The sequence below is a fragment of the Apaloderma vittatum genome, unplaced genomic scaffold (assembly GCF_000703405.1).
Source record: "Apaloderma vittatum isolate BGI_N311 unplaced genomic scaffold, ASM70340v1 scaffold6401, whole genome shotgun sequence".
Lineage (NCBI taxonomy): Eukaryota > Metazoa > Chordata > Aves > Trogoniformes > Trogonidae > Apaloderma > Apaloderma vittatum.
The window spans coordinates 36,354-52,535 of NW_009699481.1; the positions used below are offsets into that span (position 1 = coordinate 36,354).

The following is a 16,182-nucleotide window of genomic DNA, read 5'->3' on the forward strand; positions in this document are numbered from 1 at the left end:
AAGAACTAGCAGCCACTTTTGAATACATTGTTTTACCCAAGCGACTCCATACAAGAGGGTATAGGAAGAGGCAAGGGATCCAGCTGTGAAAAAAGTGTCAGGGAGACCTCAGACCTTGTAAGACACAGGATAATCCAATCATAAGAAAAAAAACCAACCTGCATAAAAGTGTGTCACTACTGCTAGTCAAGGAGTACTCCTTCTCGGTGTGGCTGCTGCTCAGGGTTATTGTTCATGGTCTGACTGAGTTTTGCCTTGGCAGTGCTAGTTCTGTGGTCAAATCCTACCTGCCGAGTCAGCATCCCTTCTGGCTGTCAGCAGGAGCTGGCTTGTGCTTCTCCAGACAGCCAGTACTGGCCCGTTTTGTTGTGGGGAAAACAGGAGCTGTCTGGAGCAAGCACACAGTACTTCTGTGGTCTGACGTTTTCTGTCTAAGCTTCAGGTCAAGTTTTTCAGATGGCCGTGGGCTTTAAATGTCCAGTGTCTCACAGCTGGTCTTCTGCCTTTTTTTGAGAAGTGCTAAGCATCCTTTGGCTGTTCTGTGAACCCAAGTTCATCACAGAATCATACAATCATAGAATCATAGAACAGTTTTGGCTGGAAGAGACCTTCAAGATCACTGAGTCCAACCGTTTCCTAGCCCTGTCAACACCACTAAACCATGTCCTTCAAGTTAGTGTATGCTTGTTCAGTGCTAGTCCAAAAATACGGATATTTGTTCCTGTTTTTAGGAAGTAAGAAATGGCTCATTGGAAAAATAAATAAATAAAATTTTAAGGTCTCAGATGGAGGAATAATTACTTGTCTTACTGCATCCTGAGTGTGTACCTCTGGTGTGGTGTACAAACCCAGACCTTTTCCCCTCTCTCTTCTCCAGGCTGTCAGCGCTCCATAGGCTTGTCCAATGGGAAAGCCAAGGTGTGCAGCTACAGTGGATGGTATTACTGCAGCACCTGCCATGTGGATGACAGCTTCCTCATCCCTGCACGGCTGGTTCATAACTGGGACACTTCCAAATACAAGGTAATCTCCCTGCAGGCTGGCTTCTTAGCGAGTGAACCGTATTGGTCTTTAGGTAGAAACGCAGACATTGCAACAGATTGAAGGTTACAGACATTGACTGCTAATACTCTCTTTTTCATCCCTCTTGCCAGAATGTGCCACACTCTCTCAACAAGACAGGTATTTTCATCACAATTTCCTTAGCCAGGCCTAAGGCATTCCTCCAAAGGAGCAGCCATGTTCCTTTTTCTTCGTGGCATCTTTTCTGTCATTGCTTATCTGGTTGTTCAGAAGGCAGGGTGGGACATAACACTGAAACCCCTGAAACCCCTTTTTTTAATTAGCACTAAACTTTGCAGCTGTTAGGCCCTTGAGGAGCACCTGCGTCGTGGGCACTAGAGACTGTGGATTGGCACTGCTTGGTAATGGTTGCTAACTTGTGAAAATGGCCGTGGGAGACTGGCATACTCAGACACGGTGTTTGCAAGGCCCAGTATGTCCTGTCTCTTGGCACGAATATTTTGAGGATGCTAGAAGGACACTGCTGTAATACTCATTTGGAACAGACAGCCAAAAGCAACATAAAGAGAAAATTCTATGGTTGTTCACTTGCCACATAAGCAGCTTTTCTAAAACTTCCATAATCTGCTGTTTGCTGCTGCCTCAGTGGCTGGTCATTAGATAGGGGCAACCGATTACAAGCCTCAGAGCATTATGCCAGCAAACACAGTAGCAGTGTTGTTTTGCCATCTCAGGGAGCATATGCTGAAACAATAACAAACTCATAAAGAGTCCAGACCATGCTAGAGCTTCAGACCTCGCAGCCACTGTTAGGAGAGGCTGTTTGATGTTTTGTGTCTGCGAATATTATTATGATGGGCTATTTGACAAGGGAAAAAAATAACCAGTAAATGCCCTATTAGAGGAAAAGCAGCTCTCTTGTAAAAGAAAATTTGTCAGATGGGGAGATTATTGAAAGGTAGCCAGAGCCTGCCATCAGGAAAATTATAGTCTTGCGCCATGAAATACAAGATTCTTCAGAGTAACAAAGCTCCTACGTGTGGCGACAAGAACTGTTCCCTTTCCTAGAAGCTAGGAATAAATATTTAAGAGTTCTTTCTTTGGGTGCTTTTGCCAAGTCTAAACTTGCTAGCCCTTGATAGTACAGACAGCCGTGATATGGGGCAAGTGAATGGTAAGGCAAAGACCTTGTATCAAGCTGTCAGTAAGATTGCCAGGAAAGTAAACTGTTTTCTAAACCCGCAGGGTAAAAACTGCGCTCAGTGCTCTATTTCCTGTGGTCTTGGTAGCTGAGGCACAAAAGTAAATGGGATTTTCAAGTTTAAACATTCATTGAAAACATAATCTACTGTAATCTCACTATAATAATGAGAAGTTGCCAATTTCCACTTCTTGTAAACAGGCAGAACAGCTGTGAGGTGGCTGGGGAGCACAAGCAAACTCTGTGCAGACACTTTACCAGTCTCTGTGCCTTAGTGCTCAGAGAGGTGATTTCAAGAAAGGAACACCATCCCTTAGGTAGGAAAACTCTACAGTGTCCCCAGTATTAGAGCAGAAACTAGGGCAGGGAGGAAGAGCGAAGAGAAATCATGTGCCACAGCAGCAGTGCAACAACTGAGCTGAGATCACTGATTGGATCTCCTCCCTGTATAGCATTAAAATAACAAGTAGTTCTTCCTACTTGTGTAAAATCTTTCTGTTTGATTCTGCATACATGCACTTTTATTACTGTCCCTACTATGCCTCCATGGGAACTCAGCAATATTTTTTCCGAGGTAGAGCACATGTTGGCTGCACTTCTCTACCCACATCTCCTTTCACCATGCAGAGATAAGGTCTGGTGTTTGTCTGTTTCTTCTGTATAGTCTATATGATCTGAAAGGCAACTTAGTGACAGTTGTTGCACGTAATAGTTATAACAAACCTGTACAATTCCATAGTAGTGTATTGATTAAATGTGCTGTTTTGGCAAAGACAGATACCTTGTCCCACTTCCTTCAGGTGATCTTCGTAGTAGTAATTTTCTTTGGGTTATTTTTAAAGGAAGATCCCATAATTTGTCAGCGTTGTACCTCCCATAACTGGCCAGCATGCCCACACAAAGCTGTGCAGCACCATCCCAAAATGAAGCTAAACATGAGAGCTGTTTCTAAATTCACAGCCCTGCCCCTCCCTGGTAGCACTGCAATGCCTCAGAGTGGAGCTTCTGCAGTGAGTGACTTGCCCCTGGCCAGACTCATAGCATACCCTAGAGAGGTCCTGCATGAAATAAGTATGTACCATATTTGATGGTCAGAACTGAAACAGGGCTTCAGTCTTCAAGAGCTCCTGTGTCTCACACGGTCTGAAATGTGACTGTCAGTCCACCAAATGGAAGCAAAGTGAATGAAAAGTTTGAAAACCTGCACTCCTTCCCACTGCGACCTTCCCCCATCTCTGCTGTGTTTTTTGGAGTCTGTCCTATCTGTCTCTGGCAAAGCAGGCAACCAGTAGGTACTCTAGGACCTGAGCTTTTATGATGATGCAGTGTAATTGGACATGTTTCTCTTTTGTGTTGCATGGGCTCCTAGACATCTGATGAGCAGCAGCTGTAAACTAAACTGTTGCGTCAATTAAGAATTGCAAATGGAGAGGTTCTTGACTGCTTTTGGTAACACAGGTCATGAAAAAACAAATGCAGTAGAAATCTCTGGAGCTGTGTCTTTCCATATCCAGGGTCTTGAAAAACAACAATGCATTTAACACCTGAGAGCGTATGGGTTGGAAAAGTTCCCTTGAGTGCAATAAAAACTCTGAAAGGACTTTGGAGTTGGGCATGTTTCCTCTGTCACAGCCAAAGCGGTTCACCTTTTTATCTCCTCTCAATCCTGTTTCCATATTTGTGTTTTCATGTGTTTATGTGAAGGGAAAAGAAAAGAGGCCATCTTGTGAACATACTTTCTTCTTTTTACTTTTTGGCCAGCTGTTTTCCCCGTTTGCACACAAAAATCAGTAAGTGTTGGGAGTTTAGTTCAGGTGGCACAAAATGCTGGACAAACACAGCAGGAAATGAGCTCCCTGTGCCAGAAGGCCTCAAGGGAGGCCGACTCCTGGTAAATTGAATTCTGAACTGTAAGTTTGCAGCCTCTAGAAAAGAATGGTCTGGAAATGTTAGCTTCCATCCTTGTATGATATATAAAGCTAAAACTCTGTTGAAACTTTGCATCTTCTCACTCCTTCTGACTTGCTTAACAGGCTTGTCTTCTCTGCCCGGTAAAACTGGGGGACCATGAGTATGCAAGCACGTGTCCTAGCCATATTGGCTGGGAGCAAGCTTAATTATTACAACTGCCTGATCCTTCCCATTATATGACTGTGCTTCTGCTTCTCGTAACTTTGCTGTGGTTGTCGAGGTGAGTTAGTGTTTTACCTGACCTGAGTGCCTGTCGCTGGCACGTAGCAAACACCTAGCTGCCAGCCAGTGACGCTGGGCAAAGCTGCTTTTCCTGTGATCAGCACTCCCCAGGTGCATTGCATTGGCAAGGAGAGAGAAAGGTTTGCTTTGCTCCTCTCCTCAAAGGTGGCATTCAGACCATGCAGCACCAGAACCACACGGTAATACTTTGTCATCATAGCACACATGTATTGCAGAGTCACTCAGGTGACCTCAATTCAGGCATTTTTATTTTTTTTTCTGTACCCTAAAGAGGGTTGCCCTGTATGTGGTGTCTTGGTAGTACTTGGTAATAACAACAACAAAACAATAACAATGACAATAACAATACTACAAGTGCAAGGTCCTCCATCTGCTTCGGGGCAATCCCAAGCACTGATATAGGCTGGGCAGTGACTGGCCTGAGAGCAGCCCTGAAGAAAAGGACTTGGGGGAACTGGTGGACGAGAACCTCAGTGTGAGCCATCAGTGTGCACTTGCAGCCCAGAAAGCCAATTGTATCCTGGGCTGCATCAAGAGGTGCGTGGCCAGCAGGTCGAGGGAGGTGATCCTCCCACTCTACTCCACTCTTGTGAGACCCTACCTAGAGTACTGCATCCAGTTCTGGAGCCCACAGCACAAGAGAGATACGGATGTGCTGAAGCATGTCCAGAGAAGGGCCATGAGGATGATCAGAGGGCTGAAGCACCTCTCCTATGATGACAGACTGAGAGAGTTGGGGCTGTTCAGTCTGGAGAAAAGAAGGCTCCGAGGAGACCTTACTGTGGCCTTCCAGTATCTCAAGGGAGCCTACAAGAAAGGTGCTGAGGGGCTTTTTGGGATGTCAGATAGCAATAGGACTTAGAGGGAATGGATTGAAGCTAGAGATGGATTGGTTCAGATGGGACGTTAGGAAGAAGTTCTTCACCATGAGGAGGGTGAGACCCTGGCACAGGTTGCCCAGAGAGGGGGTGGAAGCCCCACCCCTGGAAGTTTTTAAGGCCAGGCTGGACGGGGCTCTGAGCAGCCTGATCTAGTGGGGGATGTCCCTGCCCATGGCGGGGGGTTGGAACTAGATGATCTTTAAGATCCCTTCCAACCCTGACAATTCTATGATTCTATGATTCTAAGGGTGTGCAGGTATGGGTACTTGCCCTCTGGTTGCCAAGGTGGCAGGGCGGGTGGATGAGCAGCCCATTGCTTCAGCGGGGGTTTAAGAGCAACAAAGTAAGACTACAAAGACATCACTGGGCTCCAGGTCCTGGTGGGAGGTGGTGGTCTCTGTACCAAGCATTCACGTGCCTTCTGGGGAATTACTGAATATATGGCTTAGTTTGCCCATTGGTGGAAGAGGAATAATATTTACTGTAGGTACAGCAGTTGTCAGGGGATCGCTGAGATATTACAGCCAAATAGTTTAATGATTGTAAAAGCAGGTTGTTTGACTGCAGTCTCTTCTGTGCACCGCAGTTAGAATGTCTAATAAAACATGAACTAGTGTTAGAGAACTTGATGTATTTGGGGTTTTTAGGCTTTTATTTTACAGAATCCAAGCTGCCTGTGCTGCTCCTTACACAATGTGTTACCTGTGCTTCCATTCAGCAGCACAATTCCTTATATGTGTATTATTAAAAATTAAAAAAAAATTGGGATATTTAATACAAATAGATAAGATACTTAGTACAGCTTCAGGGCTTGGGAAACCTGTGGAGATACAGTCTGCTGTGTTTGAAATTACACATTATATTCTCAGTAGTTGTTGGTGGGAAGGCTGGCCTTGGCGTTATATTTTTACCGTGCATTGTGAAAAGGTTACATCTGGGGCCAGCTTTCCACGTAAGCAACTAATGAGTCCTGTGGCTAGTAACTTGAGCTGATTTTGGAAGTGGTACTGTTTCTGAGGTTGTGTGTTGCTACTTCCTACCTTACAGCACCAGAAGAGAAATAACATCCTAAATCTCAAAAAAACTGTGGCTTTCTCCTTTTGTTAGCCTAATTCATACCTCCCTCAACTCAGTGTAAACAGTGATTTAAAGGTCCAAGAGGACTAATTGAATTGTGAAGCAAATAGTATTTCTATAGCATGATTTCAAGTGATTTGCAGCTCATTTCAGATAATCCCATCTTCTCTTCTCCAGCTGTGACAAAATGCAGAAATAAGGAATGAGAGGGAATTTGGCCTTCTCACCTCAGAAACAGGAGTATCTTTTCTACTAGGAAGGAAAGTCACATTAACTTATCAAGATTACAGTAGCTCTTAGACGGAAATAGAACAGAGCACTATCATGAAAAAAGAAAAATTTAATGCAAATGAAACACCATAAAATTCAACTTTATTTACCTATATTTAAAAAAACCCAACAATTTGATAGACATGCTTCTGATTATTTTAATCATAATGACTGAGCATGAAACAAATGAGAGCAATACTTTACATTGGAGTTCTCTACCCCAGAGTATTACAATGTGATTGGATTTTTAGTGTGTGTTTCCTTTTCTAATTTTGTGCTTTGGCACTTACCTAATCACTTGCTTCTTGCCAAAAGGAAAACAGCAAACAAACAAAAAAATATTAACCCTGCAGTAAAAACACACATGTCTGCAAATATTGCTGTACTTTGGATAAATAGTTATTTCATACACTCAACTTTGATGGGCTTGACGAAGTTTGACTTGGCAATAAGCAGAGATGGTTGGATCTCTCTCAGCTCTGTCAATCTGTAATTAGTAACCGGCGAAGTTTTCAGATGCAGAGAATACTTGACAGATCATAGGGGGCAAGATCTACTTAAAAAGATTTGGGAGGAAAGCCTAGCTAAACTAGTTGCTTTGTTTTTCAGGTATCAAAGCAAGCCAAAGAGTTCCTGGAATATGTTTATGAGGAGCCATTGATTGACATCCAGCAGGAAAATCCCATGTTGTATAAGCATGCTGAACCTCTGGCAACTGTTGTCCGCCTGAGACAACAGCTAAAATCTCTCCGAGCCTATTTGTTCAGCTGCAGAGCAGCAGTGGCTGAAGATCTGCGCAGAAGGTAAGAACCACAGACAACATATGGCACAAGGATGTAGTTTTCTTGTCATGTTGTTTTTCTCCTTTTCACTTTTCTTTGAGTCTGGTTCTGAAGGTGTTCCCTGTTTAGAAAGATGTTGTGCTTGTACCTGGTTTCCCTGGGTAGCTGCATTATCTACTGCCAAAGAAAATGGTTTTATAGAGTGTGGATATCTGAAGTTGTTCTTGACAACAACGATTAGCCCAGGGATCACACATTGTGATCTTTTACTCCTCCTCAGGCTTCTTCACTGTGCATGAGGAGTTCCAGTCAGATGTGATACCTTATGCTCCCCACCGTGGCATTACAGTGGAGTAGCCACTGTTGGGATCTTTGAAGCACCTCACAGTATGGCAAAGCATGAGAGGCCAGAGTCAACCACCTGTCCAGCGCTTCTGCCCTCTTCTGTCATATGATCTCAAAGAAGGCAGAGGCCAGATGTAGTCCCTGGTAGTTGTGACCCAGCATATGATTTATGTGACACCAAAGCAGTTGTGGTCTTGCTCAGCCGCTATCTTTTCCATCTGTGACACGGCTGTGCTGAGTATTTTGTTTGCTGGAAAACACAGGGTCACAGCACAGCAGAAGGTGTTTCATGTTGAGTTTTCTGTGGTGAAAACAGTTGTTTTATGAATACTGAACTTCATTTTGGAAGTGCTGTATCTAGTTTGTTCAGCTGCTCCTGCATTTTACCAACAAGCTAAAAATGAACAATCTTCTTAAAACCATTAAGCTATAGTTACAGCCTTAAAATAGCCAAGTCACTTCTATTGTGGATCTCTGAAAGAGATAGGCAGGTATCTCTGCCTGTGTTGTACTGTGAGTGGCTCCAGGCACATGCAGCTGACCTGATGGTGAATGCATCTGTAAGTGTTTGTATCCCCTAAGTTTGTAAGTAAGAGAGGACTGCAAGTAGGAAAGCCACTGCTGGGGAATCATGAGCTGCTGAAGCGCAAGAAAGCAGATGATGCAGGTCACTGTCTTTTGAACGTAGTGATTTAGGGATGGGGGACCTGAATTCATTCTCTGGGAGGGAGAGGAGGCTGCACTGGTATGTCTATCCGAGGTAAGGAGCGAGGCAGTCTGCTCTTCAGTACGTAACCTATGTCGTTGCTTTCATAGAATCATAGAATGGCCTAGGCTGGAAGGGACCTTAGAGATCATTTAATACAACCTCCCTGTCATGGGCAGGGACGCCTCTCAACTAGATCAGGCAACATCTGGGGACTGAACAGGGATCGAACCCGCGACCTTGGTGTTATCAGCACCACGCTCTAACTGACTGAGCTAACTGGCCCCCTGCTTTGATGAATACCTGAAATAACTAAGAGAAGGCTATAGCAACAGGTTTCTGGAGGGCGCTACTGAGTCCTTGCATCAGAGCTATTGTGTGTTAATATCTGTTTGTGGCTTACTCTGAATTCCTGTTATTTGATAGGGCAGTTTACAGCATTTTAAAAATTAGGATTATTTTCCTTTTATTCTAGAGGATGGTATTATCTTGCAGAGCTCTTTTACCATTTAGCTATAGTAACTTTTTTTATGCTATCCTCTTCAACTGCAATAAAACTGAAAGGAGAATAAGATCTGTGAAGGCTTGTGGTTCAGAAAAAGTGGGAGAAAAGAAATTATGTTTTCTGATTAATGCTGAAGAAAAGAATGCCCTGATTAAAATAGACAGGAGGAGGCACAAGACTGAATGGACTTGGGTAAGAGAATGAAAGAAGGGAGATCAAAGGAGGCCTGAGTAGAGAAGTCAATGGTCTAGAGACAAAGGGATGAGAGAAAGCCAGGAGAAGGAGGAGAGTCAAAGAGTGAAGGGATCTCAGGAAATTAAGAGTTAATGAAGAAACCAGGGCAAAGAGAGAGACCAAAAACCTACCCCCAGAAAGAATGAGATGACAAATGCTGAGGAAATGCAGAGAAGAGAGAATGGACAAAAATTAGTACAGAAATGTGTGCATGGTCTTTTCTTGGGGCAGGGAGGAGAGAGAAAAGCCTCTGTGTGTGAAAATGAAATACCCAGAATGGCAGCAGGGGACTGCAAAATAATCCAAATGCTCCCTTTTCTTATCTAAGGGTTCCTTCGTTCCTTCACACTGTCTTCGATAAAGCTGTCTGTGGTGGAGAGGAGGACCCCAGCCCAAGAAGTCATTTTTTTTCTACAAGGGAAGCCTCTCCAGTTTGGTGGGAAGGAATGTACAAAACACACCTTAGCGTCCAGCTCCTCCTTGGTCTCTGGAGTCTCTGTCGGGATGAGTTTGGTGCTCGGTTGGTCCCCCAGAGTCTGACAGAGGTGGAAAGGAAGAAAAGTTCTTTTCCCAGAAGGAGTTATTCTTTGCTCAAAAGTGGTCGCAATGGCTTTGCTTTCTGCATGCAGTGTCGCAGTGTGCAGACATTCACTGTCAATGTGATTGCTTTATAGAGCACAGCTGAAAAGTAAACTGAGAAAATAGATGGTTTAAATTTCCCTTTGGCTCATCACATGGGCACACTGCAAGAAAAGGAGGAGTTTAACAGTACAGTGAGGCAGCATTCCTAAATTTAGTACTGTTTCCTAGTTAGAAATGAAAGGCTGGGGGAGAGAATCCAGTTATCTGTCCTGCTCTAAAAACATTCTTCTCCTGCTTGGTCTTCACCTTAGTATGTGGATGACTATTAATCACAAGAAAGCGAACACAACATCTTGAAGACCTGTCAGACCCATATAAACAGACTGAAACAAACTGTTACTATTGCTGTCTAGGGAGAACTAAAAACAGACTGATTAATTGTATTGGCACCTTGCTGCCTTTGGGACACTGATAGAGCCTGCCTTATTAGGGAAAAGCAGATCACTCTGAGGTTTCTTTTATTAATATTATTTGCATTACCATCTTCTTTAAATCTATACCTTGCTCTTGAACCCAGATCACAAAATGAAGATGGCAATGAAGTTGGAAAGTCTTGGTGTCCTCTGGGAAGACAAAACTGTTTACAATGCTTACAAGTCACTTTTTCTGAAGAATTCCAGATGGCTATAAACCAGGTTAGCTCAGGATCCAGTTGGCTTAAATGTGGAAACGTTATTTATAATGCTTCGTGTGCATAGATAGGTCCTTTGGGAACTCTGAAACCTGGCATCTAGCAGAGAACTCAGGGCTGAACCACACTGTGAACTGTGAAGAAGTGAGTAAGTAAAAAGAAAGGAAGAAAAAAAGGAAGAAAGGAAAAGAAGCAGAATAAATCCTAAAGGTAGCTAGAAGGCTCACAACAAAAGTAGTCGTCAGTTATAATGATTTGCTCTCACCTGTTGCTCCACCGGATTCTAATATCTTCTTGTATTTGCAAGGGAAAAAAATAAAGGAAGCGAGATCTGGCTGTGAGGCTAAGTAAGGCCCTTCACCTTCAGCGGCGTTCCTCCGAGCTTAGCCAGCTCAGACTCGGCCTGTTGCTGAGCTCCTTGTTTTACAAGGGAAGTTGTTATGCCTAGTTTGCTGTGGCTGTCACCTCAGTATTGCAACAGACGTAATTTGCCTCAAATGTCTTTACTCAACAAGTTCTCGCTTGTTTTGGTTGCCTTGCTTGTGTGGATGCTGTTCAGGCAGAAGCATACAGGACCAAAACCTAGAGCCAAGTGCAAGCGGAGCTGTACGGATCCCACCACAGCCTGTGGGTTGTGGGATGATGCGTGACGAATGAATGGCACAGGTGAACAAGACAGGGTCAATGAAATGGATCGCTAGGGAAGAGCGAGAATCTCCAAGTCCGTTAAAAAATGAGGTCATTCTGTGAAGCCGTGCTGAATGACGCAAGTTTTATTCTGGTTTTGCTTTCTTTCTTTGTCTCTAGGCATAAGACACACTAACAGTGTGCATGCCACAGCCTCTTTTCCTCTGTTCTTGTCATAGTTGGAGGTTCTTCAGGTCAAGGAACTATCAGAATGGTTTTCTGAGGAGTCTTCAGGCACCTTCATGTCTACTGTAGGGCAGGCTAACCCAGGTCAACCATGGAGCTCTCTCTGGGCTCTCTGCTTTCTCAGCTATACACCTAAACTTGGGATCAGGTGTTTTTAGCCCAGTTACTTTAGTCAGATGGCAGTGACACAAGGTAAGTGTTCTGCAGCACATTCCCCTATGCTTTAGTGCTTGCTGCAGTGTCCTCACTTTGTAAGTAAATCTTCTAAATGATGGTGAGAAGCTCTATGGAAAAATTTCCCTCTTGTAACTCATCTCCGTCTGGTAACATTTGTCTGTCAGCTCCAGAACAGCAATACAGTGGTTTTACCCTAGCAAAACTCCAGCGCTGGATGCATTACTTAGCATCTTACAAGAAGACCAAATTAGAGCTTGCTGTTGCAGCAGGAGGTTAAAGGTACACCTCCAGTGCCGCGGACGTGTGGTCCTGGCTGAGCCAGCCAGTCTGTCAGCACGATGTGAAACAAGCCCAAATTCAGTTATGCTGAACAATAGACTCCTGTCACTTCCTACAGTGAGGTCTTAGACATATCACTTCTGACACAGGAGTAGGTTACTTTCAAAATATTTGTGTGGCAATTGGGGAACCTGTCTAAACACATCACAGGAATCCTGATTGATCTTATGCAATCACTATACCACCAAATACTGCACGTATGTGAAGCTGGGGCTATGTCATCTTTCAGACCAAGGACAACAGAAGGTCATTAAGTCATGTCCCGACTGTCGAAGGAGACAAGTTTTCTCCATTTTCTTTGCAATGGGTAGGCTTTTTGGAGAGTGGAAAATCCCAAAGCAGTAGAACAAAGACACAACTTGTGAAAGCGGTAGACTGCAAGAAGAATGAGCAGGAAAGGAACAGAAGGATGTGGTTTCATAGCACTTGGAGCTCTGACTAATGGTAAAATCAACAGAAGAAGAAAATTTGGTACCTGGCTGATTGGAAGGAGGGTGAGAGAGACACTCCTTCAAACAGGGTAGCTGGGTATTCAGGGAGGATTCAGCATTAAGACAAAACAACACCCCAAAGCGAGGAAAGGTGAGAAAAATTCAGAGAAATATGCATGAGCCATTTTTGGTTTATGTAGATCCTGCACATGTGCAGTCATTGCGGCAGCTGGCATAAAGCATGCCTGTTGCTGGAGCTCTTACGAACACACCACCTCTTTGCTTCAACTCGTGTCTTTCTGAAGAAGTAACTGTGCATACAGTGTCCTTGCAAGTTAACTTCTTAAAAAGCTTTTGGCCAGAACAGGAAGATGGCATTAAGCTGGACTTTGAGCTTTCTTGTCAGCTAGGGGTAACAAACAGCTGGAGCAACAAGGTGTGTGCCAGAGCAGCCAAGGTGGAGGCGGTACTGCAGTCTGTTCAAGCCAAGGAAAGGTTAAAAGCACAAGCCAATGCTCTACCGTAGTAAGCATCCAGCTGAGGAGCATGTCAAGGTGTATGTGATGAGTTTTCCAGGGGACAGGTGGGTCTTTCAGTTCATGTTAGCATTTTCCAGTCTAGGAGCACACACGCATCTGCTTGTCAAGTAAATCAGCAATATTAGACACCTTTCAAAATTGTAGTTTCCATTCACCTTTTGAGACTAGATTGCTTTAAAAAGCCATAATAACTTTTACAAAAAGCTTCCTATTAGGTGTGGACACCATGTTAAATATGACTTGCGCTGTTTATATCCCTGTGGTTTTGTATCAGGGATATAAAACCAAAATGCAAGGACTCAAAACTGCCTGACAAAAACAATTTCAAGTTGATAGGAGGATCTAAGCTATTTTGATTTCTCTGCATCCTGCTTTCAGTAACAGCGGTACTTGATTCTTGAGTTTGATCTGTAGTAATTCTTGTCTTTCGCAATGTTACTGTGACCTTGCTCAAGTAACCACAGAACAGAGAGGATCAGTGTAACTGCATTTTAGTTGAAAGTTTATATATTGGTTCATGATTGCAGATGGTTGATTATAGTAACTGTTCTAACATGTTTATGGGCAGTGTGGGCTGATGCTATTTAGGAATGGCTGCTCCCAGAATATTACCAGAAAAATGTTCGTATCTCAAAAATGTGAAATGGTTCACAAAAGCTTTTTTTAGCTAACCCCAGTGAATCAGAAAAAATCGTTAATAGTACCACAAGAATGAAATAAATAAGTGATGTTTGGTTTTGTTTTAATTTCATGAACTTACTACCTTTAGGCCTTCGAATTGCCAGGTTTCCAAGAGCCCCACTTCCTTGAATAACATTTTTTTGGCTGGAAAGTTGGAGTTCTTCTCTCCCAGCATACTTCCAGGAGCTGAGATTTCCCAGGAAATACAAAATCAAAGGCCTGAATAAAATAATGAAACAAACAGATTCCATGTCAAATGAATTGGAAGAGAAAACTCAGCAAGAGATGTTATTTACCCTGCCACATATATTTGGGATAACCAACAATTCTCTGATATCTCTCTGTACTTTTTAAATCAAATAATCACTCTGAAAAACGTGAGCTCCTGTTGATGAGATCAGAGCCCGTGCGATTCCTGCCAGTGTGCTGCACATACAGCTGCAGGTGCTGGTGGTGCTGCTTCATAGGTCTGCAAAGGAGGAAGAGTTCTTCACAGGTCCTCTTATACCCCTTGTCTAGGGGACCAAAATAAATACGGGAACAGCAGTCCTCAGCGTGTGCTTGCCTCTCAACTGCTTTAGCTCGTAGCGTGGCGCAGGAGCTTAAACGTAAATGGGTGGTGGCAAAAGTGGCAGTGTTGGGGTGTGAGCTGTGCTGGCTGCGGAAATGGACTTGGTGCCCGGTGGGCTGTGCCAACTGTGGGCGTCGCAGCTTCCTGCGGAGAGGTGGAGAGGACGTGTGGATGTGGCTGCCGCGCTCGGCTGGTGCATCTGCGTCTCCCATGAGTCAGAGCTCAGTCATACAACTCTCAACCTGGTCAAACAAGACACTCCTGGTCGGCACATGAAATCGTGGTGCCAGCTTCCCCTCCCCCTGCCATCCAGGTTTCAACAGGCTTTTTGGTATAGAAGAGACCTGGTTGTGCCCCCCTGCCAGCTAACTTGATTTCTTTTGGTTCTGCTGCAAAAAGAAGCTTTCCCTCTGCTTATCACGTTTGCGCTTACGTTACAGTGTCAGGCGTGGGCAGATTAATTGGTTGTAGCTTTAGCAGAGCTGTCAGGGTATTTAACCCATTGGAGAAAAATTACCCAAGCTGATGATAAACAGGCTTTAAATGCACAGCAATTATTTAGTGCTAACAAAGCACTGTGACTACACACTTTGTCCAAATGCAAAAAGCAAAGTCTTATCAGTGGTTCTGTTTGCAGGAGGACACTGAAAGATAACCTTTGTTTGTGCAAATACTTACCTGATAAGATCATCCGAAAGGGAAGGGATGAAATTTCTGGTTCTATCTTGCCTGAATGTTGTGCTTTAGATTACAAAGTAAGAGTAATAATCACAAGCTGAGAATGCTCATTTCTCTCTTTTAGTTGGACTGGAAGTCCCTGATGGTGGGTTTCTTTCCTGCTTGCATTAATTGCTTTTTTTCCTAGCACATAGCAATAGAGCACTTCTAGAGAGCTTTGACCAGTAGGACTTTGGATTTCATTGTTCACAGGAACTGGCAAAGCCAGAGGGCTGCTTAGCATTGAACTTGGTTTGTTCATCGCAGGCTTAACCCTGACTGGTAGCCAGGGTTTGCAGCACAGCAATCCTGTGACTCACAGCTGCTCTGCTTTGCATCGATGGTGAAACTGGTCCGGGAGTTGCCAAACTGTGAGAGCTTAGGAGGTGCTTTTAGTGGGACATGCACTCGATACCAGTTGCCTCTCAAGGGTCACAGGTCACATTCTCAAGCAGCAGAGGTTTGCATTTTTATTGTGATGAGACTTAACATCTTGCTTTTGACCTCTGTCTGGCTTTTTTTCCTGTGACTGAAAGCACACTGTTATCGAATGTTTATTGAACTGACCAGCTTAAATAAAAAAAACCACAAACCCAATTTGTTATAGGGCATTGATCAGAAGATTTACAAAACTGACATCTTCTATTTTGTTTTCAAATAACTTATCAGAGATTTCCTATTTGGTGTTTGTAAAGGACCTTTATATCAAGAGAAAAATAAAATGCAAGTACGTATTTTGGTCTTTTTGGATTGAGGCCTTATATTAACCTAAGCATGCTTAAAGCTCTGCCTCAGTGCAGAAAGTAAATATGTATTTTCTAGTGAAATGTTTCTGAGAGTAGTTATCTTAGCGTGCTCTGTGGGCTGTGTCAGATTTTTAGATTTTAAATTGACTTGGGTGCCATATAGTACTTTGTCTGGATGCTAACGCAAAGGCATGCTGTTTGACCGAGCCCCATCTCGCCTGCTGCACTCTCCTGAAGCTGCCTTTCTTTGACCAATTTCAGTTGCAGCTGGCAAAGGCATGGAGATGGCAAAGACACAATTTTCCTACTAGTTTTGTGAGAGGAAGTGTCTGGGTCGAGAAGCAAGAGGCTCTGAGTTAGCCCTGTGTGCCCCCTAGAACATGTGCAGACAAGCAAGTTGTTGGAGACTGGCCGTCATTCATTTTTGTTCTCACTGGACTACTTGGCCTGTGTGGATTTGCCTGCATTTTCTAATGAGTTTTTTTTAAAATATGTTTGATATGCTGATGCCTCTTATGCTCTCCTTTCATACCCACTAAAGGCTGGCAAAACTGGCAATAAATAGATAAACAGATGCATTTTGGGGAGGTGGCTTCA

The 16,182-nt window shown here is 43.7% G+C and overlaps 1 protein-coding gene across 1 annotated transcript in view; it reads left to right on the forward strand.

Annotated features, from left to right (window-relative positions):
• Nucleotides 1-16,182, forward strand: part of PLEKHM3 (pleckstrin homology domain containing, family M, member 3) — a 73,351-nt gene that overhangs the window by 25,923 nt on the left and 31,246 nt on the right. The window contains exons 3-4 of the mRNA XM_009878373.1: nucleotides 878-1,023; nucleotides 7,276-7,469. Coding sequence (XP_009876675.1) covers nucleotides 878-1,023; nucleotides 7,276-7,469 — 340 coding nt within the window. The remainder of the gene's footprint in view (nucleotides 1-877; nucleotides 1,024-7,275; nucleotides 7,470-16,182) is intronic.